Raw genomic sequence first — 21,403 nt, 5'->3', positions numbered from 1 at the left:
GGAGAATGCTGAGTTTAGTAAAGAGTGGTGGTGTTTCGTGGAGAGTAGTGGTGTTTGGTGGAAAATGTGAGGGGCTCTTTTGGAGAATGACAGTAGTTCTTGAAGAATGACTGTGGTGGAAAATGATAAAGCCGAATGGCAGCATTACAGTGTTGGGGTTTGGTGGACAGTGAGAGGGTTTCTTTCAGAAAATGATGGATTTTGTTGGACAATGATAAAGCCAAATGGCAGCACTGCATTGTTGGTGTTTGGTGGAGAGTGAGAGGTGTTCTTTTGGAGAATGATGGACTTTGTTGGAAAATTATGAGACCAAATGTCATGATTACAATGTTGAGATGATTGTTGGAGAATGATGGTGTTTGCAGCTAAATGTTGTTGTCTGGAGTATGACTGTGCTCTTTGTAGTGTAATGCTTTTGGAGAATGATGGTGTTTGGTGGAGAGCAATGGTATGTGTTGTAGAATAATTGCATTTGGTGGAGAATGACGGTGTTTGCATCATTGCAATGTTGGGGTTTGATGGAGAATGAAAACGGTTGTTGGAGAAAGATGGTGTTTCTTTGAGAATGATGGACTTTGCTGGAGAGTAATGAAGCCAAATGGCACATTTACAATGTTAGTGTTTGGTGGAGATGATTGTTGGAGAATGATGGTGTTTGCAGGTAAATGTTGGTATCTGGAGAATGTTTGTGATTTCTCGAGTGTAGTGATGTTGGACAATTATGGTGTTTGTAGAAGAATATTAGTGTTTGTTGGTGACAACTGCTGTGTGTTGGACAATGATGGTGTTGCACAGGAATGCTTGAGTTGAAGGAAAAAGTTAGTGTTTTTTGTAGAACAGTAGAATGATGGTGTTTGTTGGAGACAAATGGTGTGTTTTGGAGAATGATAACAGTTCTTGCAGAATGATAGCATTTGCAGAAGAATATTAATGTTTTTTTTGTTGGGAATGTTGGTGTTTGTTGTAGAATAATGGTGTTTGATGGAAAATGGTGGTGACACTGACAATGTTTGTTGGACAGTAAGGATTGTTGGAAAATGATGGTAATTGTTAAAGAAGATAACCACATCTTGTAGTTTACATGAGATACAGGCTCGTTCATCAGCATCAGTTTACACAATCTCTATATTTCCACTGCTTTATTATTTTAAAAGGTGTCCAGAATTAAGAACTGCTGATGCAGATGGTTTATGTGATGTGATGCTGCGTTGATTATATAATGAAGAGATGCTTTCTTCATTATAATGTTCACCTTTTTCATCATCAGTGTTGCGTTAAATGTATGTGACAGAGCGAACTGAGGCAGGCTTTAATAACCAATCTAATTTTACTGTTCTTATGTGCAATAATAACAATTGTGTATGCAATAACTCAGAGGGTCACTAACTTAATTTAAATAATTTAAATAATTGTAACTGCTTTATACCTGATGTTTCATATTACTATCACAATCACTGCCACCTTACTATATTCTTAAGTACTTAAATCTGGTGTACATACTGTAAATTCTCTATATTGTCTTAAATGATTAGTAGTGTTTATTTTTACATAAGTGGCTGCAACTGTAACAACTGCAATTTCCCCCTGGGATCAATAAAGGAATCTGAATCTGAATCTGAATCTGAACAGCATTCACAGAGTTGTTTAGATTATTTTAATCCCACTGAAACGATCAGGAGTCAGATTAGGACATTTAGGTTACTGTCTGCTTTAACACACTCATTTATAACTCCTGAATGGGTTGCTTTTGCAATCAACAACTAATTTATTAAAATCTAGGACACTTAGTAACATCTTTGGCATTTGTTCATTTTCCCCTGCATTTGTGCAAATATTGCCACACTGTTGTACAACATATACAGACTACTGGAAATGTATTTGGGTTGTTGCAGTGTAGATTATTCTAATTGCTTCTAGACTTTTTCAAATGTATAAAGACTGTTTAAGATGCACAGATTGTTTTTGTTTCAGATGTATAGTTAAGTAGACGGACATATACAAACAACTATAAACTATCTAGATGACTGTAAATGTACAGACTACTTCAATTCAGACTCCTGTAAATGCATACAAATTAACAGAACTATGTCCAACTACAGCAAAGAGACTATTGCAAATGTATCCAAACTATTGTCATTGTTTTTACACTATTGCAAATCTTTCTAGACTATCGCAAATGTATCCAGATGATTCAAATGTATCCAGGCTAATGCAAGTGTGTCAACACTACTCCAAATGTTTCTAGACTTTTGGAAATGTTTCTAGACTACTGCAAATGTATCAAGACTAAAGCTAGTGTTTCTACTCCGAATGTGTCTAGACTACTCCAAATGTATCCAGACTAAAGCAAGTGTTTATACACCACTCCAAATGTGTCTAGACTATTGCAAATGTTCTGAACTATTGCAAATATTTGTAGACTATTACAAATGTTTTTGAACTATTGTCAATGTAAAGACTATTCGGACCGCCCCCAGATTATTGCAGATAAATATATGTTTATTATAAATATATCCAGGCTTTTGCAATTGTACAAAAAATTGCAGATGAGCCCAGAAACAGACAGAAGCAGACTGAAACAGACAGAAGCAGACTGAAACAGACAGAAACAAAGAAACGGAAACAGACAGAAACAGACTGAAACAGAAACAGACTGAAACAGACAGAAACTGACAGAAACTGACAGAAACCGACTGAAACAGATTGAAACAGGCTGAAACCAACTGAAACAGGCTGAAACAGACTGAAACTGGCTCAAACTGGCAGAAACAGACTGAAACAAAGAAACAGAAACAGACAGAAACAGACTGAAACAGACTGAAACTGGCTCAAACTGACAGAAACAGACTGAAACAAAGAAACAGAAACAGACAGAAACAGACTGAAACAGACTGAAACTGGCTCAAACTGACAGAAACAGACTGAAACAAAGAAACAGAAACAGACAGAAGCCGACAGAATCAGACTGAAACAGACTGAAACAGACAGAAGCTGACAGAATCAGACTGAAACAGACAGAAACCGACTGAAACGGACTGAAATAGGCTCAAACTGACAGAAACAGACTGAAACAAAGAAACGGAAACAGACTGATACAGACAGACTCAGACTGATACAGACAGACTCAGACTGATACAGACGCGTTCTATTTCAAACGTGTCCGGACTGCTGCATAATCCGCGCTGCTCTGCACGCCACGCGCAACTCTTTCCGGGTCTCTGTCTCTTCCCCCGGAGCTGCTCGTGTCTCTGATTTTTTTTTCAGTTTTCTCGTCTTCCTGGGTCGAGTCTCCTTTAAATACCCGCCGACTCGTTAGACTGGAAAAGCCTTTCGCGCCTCTGGTTTATCCCGCCAGCACTGAGCCCGGAGCGCGCGCGGACACGGTGATGGCAGCTCGATGTCTCGCGGAGAGAGGGGAGGACGGAGAGGAGAAGCCATCCGACCACATCTCCTAACAGCAGCCCGTGTCTCTCAGCCATGCCGGAGCTCTCCTCCTGATCGCCTCCTCTCCTTTGATTTGATCTTCTCCGTTTTCCTCTCGCCTCTTTCGCTTTGCACGATGGTTCGTGTGGTCAGCGTGCTCGGCTTGGTCATGTTCAGCGTGGCTCTGCTCATCCTCTCCCTCATCAGCTACGTTTCCATAAAGAAAGACTTCATCTTCACTGCCCCCAAATACGCCAACCCCGGGGGTCCAAGGATGTACATGTTCCATGCAGGGTTTAGGTAAGTGGGAATGACCCCAGTAACGTCCTTACTGAACGTTTATGGAGCGTCTCAGCGATGCTGGCCGCCTGGTTTAAGATGCTACACGCTATGTTCATCCTATTGGTCTATAGATTGGTGGGTTTGTGGATGGGGGTCTACTGTCCGCACTGATACCCCCGAAACCGTGAGAGGCACTGGAGGCCTTGGTGTTATGGTACAGTAAGGTCCTGGCAAACGGCGCAGGCGCACTAATCCAAGCCTGGGCAGAGGAATGAGGACAGGCTGTGATGATCTGAGCTCACGCACTCATATTTCGCAGCGTAGTGATGCTGGGATTCTGCACAGTCACCCCACCTGCTTTACAACGTCATGCTGCTGCTTTCAGCGCCAAAACTCGAAGCTTTTGAAGAAACTCGAGTAAATATGACCCTGGTGGAGCACCAGTGTCTCTCTACCCCGTCCCCCTCGCTCTCTCTGTAACAGAGACCGTGGAAGTGCTGGGATGTGGAATGCGTGTCTGTGACGTTAGAGTCGTGGGTGATGGAGCTGTCCGTGGTCCTGATTTACTTCTGTGGTCCTGATGCTTCATTCCAGTTGATTTCTGAGCTTCTGCTTCATAGCCAGGTTCCATAGGGAGCCATTTTGCTGAAGCACAGAGGAGAGGGGAGGGGGGGGGCCATGTGCTTGCTGCAGTGAGGTAGTTTGTTGACATACTCTGACAGAAGTCAGTATCACAGTATTTTCAAAATATATCACAGTATCAGGTGATACTAAGTTAGCGTTAAACAGCCCACATCATGTAGAGCCATATGGTCGATATGTGAAAACTGAGCTCATTTTTACTTGTGATGTCACAAAATATGTTTACATACATCCAGATGTCGTGCCCAGTAGTTTAGCCCCTCCTATTTATGTTGAAGCTATAAGGAGGGTTTCTGGGGCAGTTGTGGGCTGGAGGTTAGGGAACCAGCCTCATGACCGGAAGGTCGCCGGTTCGCTCCCCAGAGCCGACAGCACATGACTGAGGTGTCCTTGAGCAAGACACCTAAACCCCAACTGCTCCCCTTGCGCCTTGGATTGGGTATTAAAATGATGAGCTCCTATGAGGAATGTGCCCGTATAGTGTCCGGAATGGACTCCACAGAGGCTGCTGCAGCTGCAAAGCGCGAGTTTCATTTTATGCACATACAAATGAAGATATATTAATGCGTGATATGATGTGGTTATCTTCTTCAAGCTGCAGTCCGCAAGCAGCGCTGCTGTTGGTGCTCATCAGATGTGACACAACAACTTTTGTTAGTAAATAAAATATTCTGACTTTGGGACACATTGACCTCAACACAGAAGTTGCTGTTATTTGTTGACAGCAATGAGTGGATAGAACGCAACTTTACCTGATTTCTGTGCCTGCCGTTCACTCTCAAGGTGTTTTCTTTTCTTGTGACCTGATGGATTGTTCCACTGCATCCTTTCATCGAAGTTGTAAACAGCTTTGACACGAAGGGGAAGTGGGGCCCTATGCAGTGTGCAGTGCATAGGGCTGACTGGCTCTGATTGCTTTGGAGCAAAACTAACAATTCCAATCTTGGCTGACTCCGCTTGTGCATCCGTACTACATATAGAACTGTGAACACTCTGAGATTCACTTGAAGGCATAAAAGGTTATTTGAATGGTTAAATGGTTCTATAGAGAACATGTTCTACATGAAACCTTTTTTGAAAATGGTTCTGTGTAGCACCAAATATTTTTACAATATTTTTAGTGACATGGTAGTGTGTGCGGTGCTGTTACGAGTGTATGAGCGACAGCAGTGTTGTTGGGGTTTTCACACACATCAGTGTCAGTGCTAGGTTGAGGGAAGACCACCACCCAGAAATATCCAGACAGGAGTGGCTCTGTGGTCAGAAACTGACCGTTACTGAAGTTCTAGAGGATGACTAACCATGACAAACTGTGCAGCAGATGGACTCTAACTGTACGTTAGCAAAGTGGATCTGCAAGGGGGGGTTTCTGATAAAGTGGCCAGTGTGCACACTGTAAATCTGCTGAAACACATGCTGTCAGTGTCACTGCTGTGCTGAGAATGAATCATAATTCAAATAATATCAGGTCAGCGGTGGTCCTTTTGTGGTTTCTTTCTGTTCAGGGCTTGAAGCTTGAAGGGGAGGTGATCATTTGGGCAGTAACAGTAACTGTAAACCTACAAAGTGCACTTATGGTAGGTGTTTCTGATAAAATGGACAATTAGCATGTGATGTTTTTCCTGGGTTTCTGTTGTTTTGTCCACTGCCTGTAGTTCTGATTGGACCTGCTGTGATCCATTTTCCTCCAAACAGGCAACTTGCACAGTACTTTATACATTAGTCGGAGAAAGAAAACCTATTTAGTTTTGGTGTATTTTAAACTCTTCTTTCAAAACCCTACACCTGTAAAGCTCCCAGCAAAATGCCATACTTTGCACATACTTTAATAAAGTGTAAAACTAAAAACAAGCTGCCCGGCCAAGGGGACAGGACTTATTTATAGCCACTATATCCTGATCTGTCAGTATCACTGGAAAACTGAAAAGCAATATCAGAATTTGTCATTATAATAGAATACAGTACAGACAGTGTGGCTCATCCTACTGAATTAGTTCAAACTGCCGCCCCAAAAAAAAAACAACAAACAATGAAATATTCAGAGCTTAAATATTTACAAGGGTTATGTTTTGATACATTTAAACCCAAGACATTCATAGAGATAATAATAATCTAAATATATATAATATCATCATTTATAGAGCACATTCTAACAGGGGGTGTCTGTCTCAAACCCTCACCCATAAATTTACACTTGTCAAAATAATTCTTGCTTTTAGTTTCTATTTTTTTTTTCATTGTTGGTTTTTAGTTGATCTTTTTTCATTTGTTTTAAAGTGAAGCGGAAAGGTTTAGGTTTACAATGAGTTTAATTTCAAAATAAAGGCGTGCAGAGTAGGAAGTGAGGCTGCATCCCTGCCCCTCATGGCCATGTGATGAGCAGTTAGATCCCGTTGTTTTGAAGTAAATGTGTCTGAAAAATCAGCGTGGAACATTAAGAATTGTCGTGTTTTCTGCATTTAAACCCTTTGTTGTGCTTTAAGGAAACATATGATGATTTTATTTGTGAACAGCTGTTCAAAGCTGTGTTCATGTACTGGCTGAGCTAAAATTGTCACTACCGAAACAGTCACAACTGAAACATCTGGCAAGGTTTGGTAGTGTTATGATTGTTATGGCGGTGGCAAAATGGAATGTTCCATCATTAGTTGTAATAAAATAAACATACTGAAGGTTTAGAGTCACTCAAAGCAAAAGGATAAAATCCGAAACAGTTCAAACGTGTTTTCAACTTTGAACCAGATGGAATGGATGGAATCATCACCCAGCACTAAAACTGACTCTGGACTTTTCTGTAAGTTGCTGGTTGTGTTAACACTGACCTTCTGATTAAAATCTATATTTTGTATTAAATACCTTTTAAACCACCTCACACACGTTCAGTATGAGCTCTACACTCTTAAAAACAAAGGTGCCAAAAGGCCTCTTTGTGTGGTACCATGAAATAATCACTTGGTTCCGTAGAGAGCCTTTCATTGGATGGTTCTTTTAAAAACTCAGTTTGAAAGGCTGAAAAGCACTCAGCTGAAAAGATGTTTTAAGAAAGCGCGGCATCACTAGGCAGTGCTCCAAAGAACCCTCTTATGCACCATCGCTCTTAATAGTTTATGCTTACTGCAGTGCGGTGCAGTGATTTGTTGGAAGTACATTGTGAATTTGGACCATTCGCTTTTCTATTAAGTAGAAAGACACTGTAAAGGGGAGGTCCACTGGTATTTAAAGTTTTCTGAACAATTAAATTAGTAAGATGTAAACAAAGCCATTCAGAGTGGTTTGGTGTGAAATGCTCTGTTCTAGAGAAACCTACCAAGTCAGGACTGTTTACCGTGGTGGGAACCTGACCGCCTATTCAGAGCAAACGCAAAACGAAAATGACAGATTTTTCAAGACATTCTGCATAATTCAATCAATAAGATGTAAACAAAGTCATAAGTGGTTATAAATACACTACCTGATACCAGAGGCATTGTTTTATGATAGTTTTGGAAAGCTTTTACTTATAGATTTTAGATCCTAAAACATATTTTTAAATTAACATTCATAGCAGAGAGGCCAATATAGTCCCAAAAGATTTATTTATATTTGTATATTTATAATTTTTTCACAATTTCCCATCATTTTACCATCATCAATGTTCCTTATAAGCTCAAAAGACTCGTGTAGGTTCACTGGTGGTTCTGGATAGTAAATAAAACGTCTATATCTGTGTTGTAGTCATTGCGACCCCTGGTTCCTATCACAACCACTGTAAAGACATCTGAACCACTTTACACCAAACCCCTCTGAATTACTCTGTTTATGTCTTAAACACTGAGTTATGCAGAAAATCAGTGTAATTGGCTTTTAGGCTGCCTAAACTTTTGATCCAAATCTTGCGAAGTTAGTAAAGTGGAGAATTTCTGTGCACTGGCCACTTAAAAAAAAAAAAACACTGAAAAAGCAGATGCCCTTTGATTGGTCAGAAAGTATATCTTCAAAAAGAGTTGCACATTAAGCACCCCACACATTTCACTAGTACCGTGTTGAAGCTCTGCCTCTGAGCCAGCAGCCCAACCCTCAATAACCTTTACTAATAAAATAGTACAAGCACTAATGAGTGAGGATGAGAAACTGACCAGGCCTGAAGTCTAAAAAGAGGCTGTTTAATTAGAGTGGCCATCGACTGCCCGGGGCAGGGGGTGAGTGGCGCTGGGGCGGATGGGGCGGCATTGATCCGAGCTACTTTCAGCAGCTGCCACTGCCGTGACATCAGGACCAGGTCCTCCTGTGAAATGGAACGGAAACTCCATTTTCCTGTTGCCCCCGCTGCCCACCGCCCCATCCCAACCCCCTTTTTTTATTCATCCCTTCATTTCTTCTCTTTAGGTCCCAACTGGCGATGAAGTTTCTGGACCCAGCATTTACGCCTCTGAACAATGCCCTGAACGAGAACCTGCAGGAGAACTCCTCCAAGTGGAGGTTTAATAAGACGGCCTATTTGGAGCAAAGGTAAAGCACTAAAGACACTGACAATGACAGATTTGTCACAACGTTCTGCATCATTCAGTCATTAAGATGTAAACAGAGTCATTCAGAGTGGTCTGATGGGAAATGCTCCATTCTAGAGTCACAGTAGTGGTGATAGGAACCAGACGTCCACCTCTACAAGCTCCCTCACAGAAAGTTACTACATGACATAGTTAGGAATTCACTGCCTGTTGTCTGAGACATTGTTTTATTATGGATACAGGTACATGCAGGGTGTGGAGGCTTGAATATAGTCCCATAATATATATTAGATCAGTCCCATAATGATATAGATAATATGTATTTCCACTATTTTAGCGTCATCAACACTCCATTTAAAAACCCAGAAGACTCGTGTAGGTTCGCTTGTGGTTTTGGATATAAATAAAATGTCTGTAGTTGTGTTGTCGTCATGGCAACCCCTGGTTCCCATCACCACCACTGTAAAGACACCTGAGTGTTCGTCTACACTCATCTACACTCGTCTACATTAAAAAAGATGGTTATTTAAGGGTTCTTTAGTAAACACAGTGGTTCTATATAGAGCCATGAACACTCAAATAACCGTTTACATGCTTAAATATTTCTTTGCATGATGAAATGGTTCTTCGGATCGATGGAGATTATGTTGTGTACAGTTCTATTTTTGAAAGTGGTTCTATGTGCCGCCAAAAAGGGTTCTGCTATTGTCACAATAGCAAGCTTGGAACAATAGAAGAACACTTTTAGGTGCTGTATAGAACTGTATAGAACTGTATCCAACACATTCTCCATCAGTCTGAAGAATGATTTCACCACGCAAAGAACCGTTTAAGTATGCAAATGATTCTTTGCGACTTCATGGTTCTATACAGAACCACTGTCTTTACTGAAAAACCCTTAAAGGACCATCTTTTTAAAGAGTGTGGAACAGATCATTTCACATTAAATCACTATGAATGTCTCTACTTACATTTCAGTCACTGAGATAAAGAATTAGGAAGATGTTCTTTAAAATATAGCAGAAAAATGTTAAAAAATTGTGTAAATAAAAAAAAAAATTGGTGTAAATTTTTTTTAAAATGGTGGTAATTTTAAAAAATGGTGGAAATTAAAAATAAAATGGTGGAAATTAAAAAAAATGGTGGAAGTTTCTCTTTAACAAAGGTCACTGTTAACTATATAAATAACAAAGGTCACTGTTTCATGACTGTCCTGACAGTTGGATCATATCACACCTCTCCTCAAACACCTACACTGGTTATTAGTGTCATTTAAGATCATTTTACTCATTTTTAAATGTCTTCATGGTCACCTTAGTGATATGCTTATCAGGTATGACCCCTCAAGAGCCCTCAGATCAGCCCAGGAACATGCTGGCTGTACCAGCCATTCGGCATAAAAGTGGTAAGGCGGCCTTCTCCCGGTATGGCCTTAATCTTTGGAGGTCCCTTCCGGATGACGTGAGGGCTCTGGAAGATTTAAGAGGAAGCTTAAGGCCCACTTGCTCAGATTTAATCAACATTTTATTTATTTTACTGCTTGCACTTTTAAAATGTTTCCATTTTACTCCTTTTTGTTTTACTGCTTTTATTGTTTGCACTTACATATTTAATGCTTTCTTTCCTCATTTCTTTTTGTCTTTTAATTGTTTATGTTTGTAATTTTAATGTATTCCATTCTTTTGTAAAGCACTTTGTGAGACGTTGTTTGAAAAAGGGCTATTTAAATAAAGCTTATTATTATGTTGCGAGTTACGAAGCAGTAACATCATAGTTTTGAAACAGCCTGCTATGCCACACTAACCTTTCCCCCATTTTTAAAAATCATATATGTTTTATTAAAGTATACGCCATGGGTCTTCCCCCTCTCTCTGGTTCATTGCTGTTTTCCTAGCACACAGTGAAAGGAGATTATTCCGACCCAGCGACATTTAACTGAGCAGATGAAAAAATACTCAGTCTAATCTTCTGTTAATCCATCTGGGGTCGTGGAGAACAAGAGGAAACTGTGAAGGGAAACAATACAGACTCCATTATAGATAATAACATGAAAAATCTGAGAATCTGGTTGCTTCAGAGCAGATCTGAAGGAACGTCACATCCAAACTGAACAATTACAGATCCAAACTGGCTGCACAGCTGCTGCTCAATCTACAGAGTTCAGTGAAAGCAGAGGAGGGGAAAGTTCAGCTCCTCACTGCTGGGCTTTAGTTACATTTAGGACATCATAGGCCTTCAAAGAGGGGGGCAGTTATTTATTATCACCCACCCGTAATTCTTTGGTGATACAGAGCTGAAGTCAGATATTCGCCAGCTACTTGTTCAAATTTTCCCATTCCACCTTAAATGGTGCAGCATTTACATTCTGGCGCTTCCGGCGGCAATACTGCCAGACTATTTAAGGTGGAACGGGAACGTTAGGTAGTTAGCTACAGAGACATTAGCATGCTATTAGCGTTTTTCATGCTGCTAAATAGAAAACGACCATAATACACTGAAACAACATTAAACTAAGATAAAATCGTAGTTACTGTGATTTTTTAACGGAGAAAATACTTACATTTGTAGGTTTCTTTGGTCGCTCGCACAGCCATCTTGCCGTTTTTTTCTTTTTTTTCCTCATAACACTCCATTTAGCTTTTGAGGTTTAGTGCAGTGTTTCTCACTAGAAAGTTTCTACTTATGAGTCTTAGTTCCTCTCAGTGGTTCTTCCTCATGTTCTCAGGGAGTTTCTCCATTTGAGTCTTGTTCCTCTCAGTGGTTCTTCCTCATGTTCTCAGGGAGTTTCTCCATTTGAGTCTTGTTCCTCTCAGTGGTTCTTCCTCATGTTCTCAGGGAGTTTCTCCATTTGAGTCTTGTTCCTCTCAGTGGTTCTTCCTCATGTTCTCAGGGAGTTTCTCCATTTGAGTCTTGTTCCTCTCAGTGGTTCTTCCTCATGTTCTCAGGGAGTTTCTCCATTTGAGTCTTGTTCCTCTCAGTGGTTCTTCCTCATGTTCTCAGGGAGTTTCTCCATTTGAGTCTTGTTCCTCTCAGTGGTTCTTCCTCATGTTCTCAGGGAGTTTCTCCATTTGAGTCTTGTTCCTCTCAGTGGTTCTTCCTCATGTTCTCAGGGAGTTTCTCCATTTGAGTCTTGGTTCCTCTCAGTGGTTCTTCCTCGTGACCTTTCAGGCAGTTTCTCTTTTTGAGTCTTGGTTCCTCTCAGTGGTTCTTCCTCGTGTTCTCAGGGAGTTTCTCCATTTCAGTCTTGGTTCCTCTCAGTGGTTCTTCCTCGTGCCCTTTCAGGCAGTTTCTCTTTTTGTCTCAGTTCATCTCAGTAATTCATTGTCATGCTCTTTAGGCAGTTTTTCCCATTTAGTCTTCCTCATATGTTCTTAAGGAGTTTGTCCTTTTGAGAGTTGGTGCAGTGGTTCTTCCTCATGTGTTCTTAAGGAGTTTGTCCTTCTGAGAGTTGGTTCGGTGGTTCTTCTTCATGCTCTTAGGGAGTTTGTCCTTTTGAGAGTTGGTTCACTGGTTCTTCCTCATGCTCTTAGGGAGTTTGTCCTATTGAGAGTTGGTTCTTATCATTGGTTCATCTTCATGTTCTTAAGGAGTTTTTCCTTTTGAGTCTTGGTTCTTCTCAGTAGTTCTTCCTCATGCTCTTAGGCAGTTTCTCCTTTTGAGTCTTGGTTTCTTGGACCCACATTTCTGGAAAGCTGTTTTGTGACCATGTCTGCTGTAGAAGATATTAGACAAATTCAATGTATTGAATTGAACTGAACTGGACTGAGCCATACTGAGCTGAACTGGATTGAATTGAACTGATTCAAATCTACCCTTGCTCTACCCACAAATGTATTTTTCATAGGTTTTCAAATCTATATCAGCAAATTTCAAATAGTTAAAAATAGTTTAAATAGTTGGCTAAGACACCCACAGTTTAAGTCAGATATTAATTTCAATTGGTATGTATTTTACATTTGTGTGAAAGGGCAAACTGTTACATCCATGCATATTGAATACTGCACTGTCAGTTGTTTATTCACCCATGCATATTCCACAACTATCAACATATGTTGTTATTTACAGTGTTTGGTCACTCGGGTCATCCACTGGATGTGACGTGCACGACTGCATTGTCACCTGCATGATATCAATGAAGTTTTCTTACTTATTTTTGTACTGGACATTATATTTTGTGGTTGTTTTAGTATATTTTTATATATCCTTACTTCTTCTATTTATGCATCTGTATAATAGCACACAGCAATATGTTTGCTCTTGTTTTGCTCTTTTCTGTACTTTGTGCTGCTGTAATAGACCACATTCCCTGATATGAACAGTGATTAATTCAGCCTGTTGTCTGTGCTGCAGTAAAGAGATTGCCCAGTACATCGACGTGCCACACAACTTCACCCTGACCAAGAACAGCGTGCGTGTGGGTCAGCTGATGCACTACGACTACTCCAGCCATAAATACGTCTTCTCCATCGGCGAGAACTTCCGCTCTCTGCTTCCAGACTCCTCCCCCATCCTTAACAAGCGATACAATACCTGCGCCGTCATAGGCAACAGCGGGATCCTGACAGGCAGCCGGTGCGGCCCCACCATTGATAAGTATGACTTCGTCTTCCGCTGCAACTTCGCGCCCACCGAGGTCTTCCGCAGAGACGTGGGGCGGCGGACCAACCTCACCACCTTTAACCCCAGCATCCTGGAGAAGTACTACAACAACCTGCTCACCATCCAGGACAGGAACAACTTCTTCCTGAGCTTGAAGAAGCTGGACAGGGCCATCCTGTGGATCCCCGCCTTTTTCTTCCATACCTCCGCCACAGTCACACGCACGCTTGTGGACTTCTTCGTGGAGCACAGGGGTCAGCTGAGAGTGCAGCTGGCCTGGCCTGGAAACATCATGCAATACGTCAACAGGTTAGAAATGGCCTGAGTTAAACACACACACACACACACACACACACACAAAACACACACACACACACACACAGTTTCCAAGCCGCTTTTCCCTCAGGGTCGCGGGGGGGGTGCTGGAGCCTATCCCAGCGGTCATCGGGCAGAAGGCTGAGTTAAACATATAAATCCAAATATATTTAATTGCATAGTTTTTGTTTTTAATGCTTTATAGTGAGACTCCACTGTGGATGCCTTGTAAATACTCACTTTATCTTTAACTTACATTCCCTGATATTAAATACAACTGAACATAAAGTTATAAGAAAACAGCTTCTGTTAAAGGAAAATATATTTTACTTTTCTATATATTTCAACTAAGACGTAAACAGAGTGATTCAGAGGGGTTTGGAGTGAAGTGGTTCAAATTTCTTTACAGTGTTCTTGATAGGAACCATGGGTCGCCATGACTACAACACAAGCATAGACATTTTGTTTACCACCCAAAACCACCAGTGAACCTACACATGTTTTTATATGGAATGTTGTTGGGAAAAAACGTTTTGTTTGGAGACTATTTGGCCTCACAACACTTTGCATGTATCCTTCCACCATGAATAGATTTAAAAAGCACCTTAATCACATCAAAGTCTTCTCAAAACTAGTGTAAAACAACGTCTCGGGCATTGAATTCATAACCATTTCTTGTAATAAGTTTGTAGAGGTGGACCTCTGGTTCCTATCACCACCACTGTGAACAATTCTGACTCTGCAAGTTTCTCTAGATCAGAGCATTCTACACCAAACCACTCTGAATGACTTTGTTTAGGTCTTTACTGTTTAATTAGACAGAATTTTTGAAACTTTGGTGGAATTCCCCTTTAAGAATTGGCTGGAGCCAGTCTCCCATGCTAAAATAAAAATATTTCTATTGAGTTGTAATGTTTTTTATTATTACGGTTTAAGAGATGTGCTAGAGATGCAATTTGGGAAAAAAATATGTGTGATGGGACTAAAATAGTCATTTCTGCCTGCAGCGTCTCGCCCTTATTATAGCACCTCAAATGTCCCAGATGACTGAAATTAGGCAAATTCTGTCCTTAAAAAAAGGATCCTTCATTTTTTATTTCTCACGTCTCACAGTCTTGAATCTGTGGCCCAGTTTTTGCAGGTTAACATCAAATAGCATCAAATGCATTTTAACTAGAGCCAGGAGGTCTGGCAGTTTTTTTCAGGTTGTATTGAGCGCAGAGAGGACGGGCAAGAAAAGCAGCAGCCTTGTACTGTAAAGTGATAATCTATGAAAAGAGAAAAGAGAGAGAGAGAGAGAGAGAGAGAGAGAGAGAGAGAGAGAGAGAGACTAATCAACATGAAGACTTGCACAAAATGGAGCATTGCTAGAAATAAAGCGAAGAAAGTGATGATATGAGTGATACCAGTGTTGCAACATTGATGGCCATACTATATTATGATGAAGGATCAAAAATGAGAGATATGGAAGGATACTTACAGTGTATACGGGGGGCAGACAGAGGTACAGAGGCACAAAGAAGAGAGAGGGAGCCTTTTGAATTGAATTGAGAGTGAGAGAGAGATGGAGAGAGATCGATGGAGAGAATTGGAGAGGTGCTGTTGAATGGAGTCCTGTAGAGGTGAATGAAGAGGGGCTTAGCATGCATCCCTCTCTGGCCACCAGAAATGCCTTGTTGCACTGTAATCTCCTGCAATCCCATTAAAGAGAGCAGCTCGGACAGAATTGCGGCCTTTAAGCAGCTCAGATAGGCCTTAGACACCCTAAGAGTTTAATGTTGATAGTAATTTAATAGGCCCTGCTACAGACAGATGTGCAGGTCCCCAAATACTCACATAAGCTTCCTTAATGGGACAGTTAAAGCACTCATATCATACAGTTTTCTTGTTTAATTCTTTCCCTGAGGCATAGTTTGTGCACCTGAAGCAGTCTAGGTTTAATTTTGTATAATCTCTCCTTATCCCTTAGAAGTAAACAGGCTATTTTGGTACTGTCCCTTTAAGATTTAAATATGTAAATGAGCCTGATTGGTAGGTAGAAGCTCTCTGTCAGAGTGAATGGGTGGGCTAAACTTCTGTAAGCTAAATAGACAGCTGTATGTAAATGTTGGATTTTGTGACATCATAAAAACATTCAAAACAAGCTATTTTTGTTACTGTCCATTTAAGACTAAAATATTTAAATGTGCTCTGTTCTGATTGGCTGCCGTGTGCATTCAAAAAGCAGTCAGTGCAGATATGCTCATTATACATTCAGCATGAATGGGTGGGCTAAAATGCTACTGGTGGATATATGTAAAACTTTTGTGACTTCACAAAAACAACATATTCAAAAAAGGCTATTTTTGTAGCTTAATTTCCATATATGAATCCTATGGACTGTTGAGTGAATAGCAAAAAAAAGGAAGCTTCCTTTTTCATTCTGACATCACAAAAACAATACATACAAAACAGACTGTTACTGTCCCTTTAAGACTGAATTATGTAATTGAGTTCTACTCTGATTTACTTCCATGTGTGTTCAAAAAGCAGTCCGGGAAGAAATGTTTGGGTTTTGCTTTAGGCTTTTATGAGGTCACACAAACACATTCAAAACAAACTGAAATATTTAAATGAGCTTCGTTCTGATTGGCTGTCATGCCACGTGCATTTAAAAAGCAGTTTGTGCAAAAATGCTGCTTACAACCTCGGCATGAATGGGTGGGCTAAACTGCTATTGGTGGATATATGTAAGTGGTTTAGCTTTTGTGACATCACAAACAACGCATTCAAAACTTTCAAAACAGATTGTTACTGTGCCTTTAAGACTGAAATCTGTAACTGCTGTCTCTTCTGATTGGCTGTTCTTTATTATGTCTCATTCAGAAAGCAGTTTGGACTGAAACACTCCTTATAACTTCAGCATGAATGGTGAACTGGCAGGGCTTAAGCTGCTGTAGGCTGAATCGCTGACGTATGCAAATGAGTTGGACATCACAAAAGCAATATATCACTGCTGTTGGAACAAAACCTCTCCATCTCCATTTTTGTCGTTTTTCAGTTTTTGACATAATTTGAAAATATCTGTTGCTCTTTACATTGTGTGTAAATTTCATGATGAAAGGACCAAAACAAATGACCCAAAATTATTTGGAAAAATGTCTGGTTCCATTGACTTACATTAAAAGTAAAGCAGGTTTTTTACTTCGGCTGTAAAGATACCCTTTTTTGAGGTACGAGGTTTTGTAATAGCGATATACAGAACATAGACCGCATGGACTGTGGAGTGAATAGTAAACAAAACAAACAGGAAAAGGGAGGACAGTTGTCCATGATATTGGCCCTTTAAAGCTGCTGACCCCCAGCAGCGTCCTCTTTCATTCCGCCTCCATTGTGCTCTCTCTCCCTCTGTTTTTCTGTCTGTGTTCCTCTCTGTCTCGTCCCCTGTGGTGTGCAGTTCAGGCTGATCAGCAGTGTCCCATTAGGCCCATGTACAGGGAGATAACCTTGCTCTGAGCGCATTGCCACTGCGCCCAGGCCAGCAGCGGACAGCAGAAACAGGCCGTGTGAAAAATGCCTGCTGACCTTCACGGATGGTCACCGTTTCTCTCCATGTTACGTTCTGCCTATTGACACAGTGTATGACGAGCTTGGATTCAAGCACATTAACCCTGAAGCCCAACATGCACGGCTTCCTTTAAATGGACAGATGTTTCCGACTGTTCGTACGTACCTTGGGACGTTAGCAACGGTCACTTACACACTCAAAAATTGATGATTCTTCAAGTGTTCTTTATGGTTTTGTGTAGAGCCATGAACATTCCAAGAGCCATTTCCAAAATTAAAGGGTTCTTCGGCTTGATGAAGAGTGTGCTGTAGATGGTTCTATATAGAACCTTGTAGAAAAGGGTTTTATGTGCACTCATAAAAAAGATGGTTCTTCTAGGGTTCTTTGGTAAAGATTCTGATTCTATATAGAACCCTAAACACTCAAATAACCCTTTCCATGATTAAAGGGTTCCTTATATCATTAAAAGAACACAGCACTGCTGTGTCTGATCCACTTGTACCAGCACAACACACACTAACACACCACCACCACGTCAGTGTTACTGCAGTGCTGAGAATGATCCACCACCCAAATAGTACCTGTGAGGGTCCATGGGGGTCCTGACCACTGAAGAACAGGGTAACAGAGTATCAGAGAAACAGATGGACTACAGTCTGTAACTGTAGAACTACAAAGTGCAGCTATACAGTAAGTGGAGCTGATAAACTGGACAGTGAGCGTAGAAACAAGGAGGTGGTCATGGTGTTATGCCTGATCAGTGTATTAGAAAGTTTTATGGAGGATGGAGGAAATAATGTCACCATTTTTTTCTTTAAATACAATCAACAATGTTCACTTTTTTTAAACATTTTCAGTAGAGTAGCATCTGATTTGGCAGATCGAGGATATTTAATTAGACATTTGTTACTTTTGTCATATTCTTGATTTAACTTTTTAAAGTTTTTTAATTCTTACTTTTTCAGTGCAACCAATCACCATAACTATTAGATACAACTGAGTAATTTAGTTAAGTGTATTTATCATAGTGTAATAAAAACCTTCTCAAATAAAGCTTCTTACACCATTTAAACAAGCCTAATGAATGTTTTTAACAGTGTACTTATATGGCTGTGGTAGTGCATATGGCAGAGGGGGCTCTCGGTGGTCCGTGACCTGGAAAATTAGCTTCTGTTTCCAGCAGCTGTCAGGACAACAGTGCAGATGACTTTGTACTCCAGTGTTGACAAGTCATGTGACAAATACCAAAAACTTGGTCTCGCATGTCGCAAGGAAACACTTATAACTATAGAAATATTACTGTTAAAGGAAAACCTCAGTAAAAAGACGCTGTTCATAACGAATCATTCAGATCTTCCCCAGTTTTCGTTCAGGAATTACCACTAACTTTTTGTCATGGTCACTTTTATGCTTGGGGATTATTTTATATATACATTTTTACACCGCATGACCTTTAAAGCGTCAAATATTCCATAACATATAGACCAAAAATATGAAAAATGAATCTTTAGTGTTTCTAACACAAATTGACCGATTAATTTTTTTCCTTCTCGTATGATTTATCTGGGAGAGACACCTTCTTTAACCCCTAGATTTCATGCATTTTTCTGTATTACTGTAATGTAATCACACAATTACGTTATTAATTATACAGTTATTTACATAAAGAGTCACATTTAGATTTAAATTGTGTGACAGGTTCATGTCTGCACTTGTGATTGTGTACAAATAACAAAACCATAGCAGCAACTGTCCAAGATTTTTTATTTCTGCAGCAAAACCACACAAAATGGCATTATTTATCTCTATAGGTTGTGTTAATAACTGCGATGCGTTTCTCCTCTCAGGTACTGGAAGACGAAGCAGCTTTCTCCAAAGCGTCTGAGCACGGGGATCCTGATGTTCACGCTGGCCTCCTCTCTGTGTGAACAGATCCACCTGTACGGCTTCTGGCCTTTCGGCTGGGACCCCAACACGGGCAAGGAGCTGCCCTACCACTACTATGACAAGAAGGGCACCAAGTTCACCACCAAGTGGCAGGAATCCCACCAGCTCCCCACTGAATTCAAACTCCTCTTCAAGATGCACACCGAGGGCGTGCTAAAGCTCAGCCTCTCACATTGCACCTAGAGAGCAAAGGTCAATGTCAGAAGGTCACAGGCTGGGATTTTAGGGCCACCCGAGTTTGCAGATGGACGTTTGGGTGGTTCGTCTCCTGCAGGGCTGTTGGGCGTTTTTTCGGGGGGGTGGGAGGGGGCGTGTTGACATTAAGGTCAGTAGTAGTATTGGCAAATAATTATCTAAACAATGATGTTAATATTGATTACATCAAAAGGTCCAGTCAGAAATCGCCAGGCCGCTTCATAGTGATGCAACTTCTACAAACATCTCCCCCACTGTCATGTGCAATAAGTACGTTCTGGGTGCTGCAGTGACTGCGGCTCTGTCTCAGTTTCGGGTTTTAACCTGAGCCTGCTTTATATCTTATCTGAGTTGGGCCAACAAATACCACAGAATGAACTCCGAGAACAAATGCCACATAATCCCGTTCAAAAATGTTGTTTCTGTATGTTAGCGTTTGGCTTGAAAGGCTAATATAATCATGTGCTGCATATCTAAAGAGCGAAAAAAGCAACGTATCAGGACCAAATGTTGTTTACAGACTGACAAACTACACAATGGTAACTTTCCGTGCTTATGTTTATTTATTTATCTATGATGCATTTAGAATGTAAACACATGACTACGCCATTTTAGAGGGGCGTGTTGCAGAGTAGCGCGTTCAACATGAGCAGTTGCTCATGTAGCCTCATTTCAGCTACAGCCACAACTCTAAATATGCACTAAGATGCATATTTAGATGACTAGTATGTGTACATATCCTCATATAGAGAAGCGTTCACTCATATAAAGTAGATCCATGCGTGTACGTATACACTGATAGATGAATGTTTAGAATTATTAGGACTAATCTTTCCTGTGCAGGTTTTATTATTTAGTTTAATAAGCATTTTAATGTAAGATCTGACTGTGGCAAATGAACGGCACTCACGTCATTCAGTCTTGGGAGCGTGTTTGTTCTATGAAAGCTATTCAGCGGGATTTAAGGCTCACTTAATTTTAAACTTATTTTAGCAGTAAAGGCCCAGTCACACTAGCGGTTTGCCAGAGATGTGTTGTGAATGCAAGTGCATTCATTTCAAGGGAATTTGTTGCGATGTGTGGTTTTGTGTTGCAGATCTCCAGAGAACATAAACTTTGCCTTGAGATCAACTGATTTTGGCAAACAAATCCACATCCTTAAGCCCTGTTGCTTTGGCTGTGTTGATGTCTAAAGGCTTCATTTAGCAGAAGTAAAGATCCAGACTCAAACGTTAATTTTATCAGTGTCTAAGCATGAATCCTTCAACATTTCTTCCCAATGGCTATAAATACACACATATAAACAAGGTAGCATGATATGCAGTCAATCAGGAGGCTGTATTAGATTGTTGTAGTTATCTATGTATTTGCATTTTTACACACTTCAAAAGGATGGTTCTTCAAGGGTTCCTTGGTGAATGAAAATTAGTGTTCTATATAGAACTATTAACACTCAAAGGCCTCTTTGCATGATTAAAGGAGTTCTTTGCATCGTGAGATGGCTCTGCAGATTGATGGAGAGCGTGCTCTAGAAGGTTCTATACAGCACCTTTTTGAAAATGATTTTATATAGCACCAAAAAGGGTTCTTCTGTTGCTACAAGCTTGACATCATAACCATAGTAGAACCCTTTTTGGTGCTATATAGAAACAATTTCGAAAAGGTGCTACTATATATAGAACCATCTTTTTTTAAGCGTGGGTGTGGGCTGAGCTAGGTAGCTTGCTAAGTGCTCGGCTAGTTGGGAGTGCACCTATGTTCCCAGGGCTGGACATCACCTTACCTCTTTATATAAAACACCAAACCTCAATATGATATATTAAGGTGACCTATGGAACAGGTTCTAAGGTCATGATTAGGGCCCTTGGGTCACCAGAGGTCATACAAGGGACAATGAAGAGTTTTGCCGATGAGTTAGGCCAGCATACTTCAAACAACGGTAGAACCACCGTCAAACCACCACCAA

The 21,403-nt window shown here is 40.6% G+C and overlaps 1 protein-coding gene across 1 annotated transcript; it reads left to right on the top strand.

Moving 5' to 3' along the window:
* Nucleotides 1–2,951: 2,951 nt before the first annotated feature.
* On the top strand, nucleotides 2,952–20,926 carry st8sia3 (ST8 alpha-N-acetyl-neuraminide alpha-2,8-sialyltransferase 3). Its single transcript, XM_017713251.2, has 4 exons — nucleotides 2,952–3,723; nucleotides 8,713–8,835; nucleotides 13,185–13,742; nucleotides 19,143–20,926. Exons 1-4 carry the CDS (start codon nucleotides 3,398–3,400, stop codon nucleotides 19,423–19,425), a joined length of 1,290 nt encoding a protein of 429 aa, XP_017568740.1. The 5' UTR covers nucleotides 2,952–3,397; the 3' UTR covers nucleotides 19,426–20,926.
* The last annotated feature ends 477 nt before the right edge of the window (nucleotides 20,927–21,403 follow it).

Source organism: Pygocentrus nattereri, chromosome 16 (assembly GCF_015220715.1).
Source record: "Pygocentrus nattereri isolate fPygNat1 chromosome 16, fPygNat1.pri, whole genome shotgun sequence".
Taxonomy (NCBI): domain Eukaryota; kingdom Metazoa; phylum Chordata; class Actinopteri; order Characiformes; family Serrasalmidae; genus Pygocentrus; species Pygocentrus nattereri.
The sequence above is the reverse complement of the archived record's forward strand: the minus strand, read 5'-3'. Positions and strand labels throughout refer to the sequence as shown.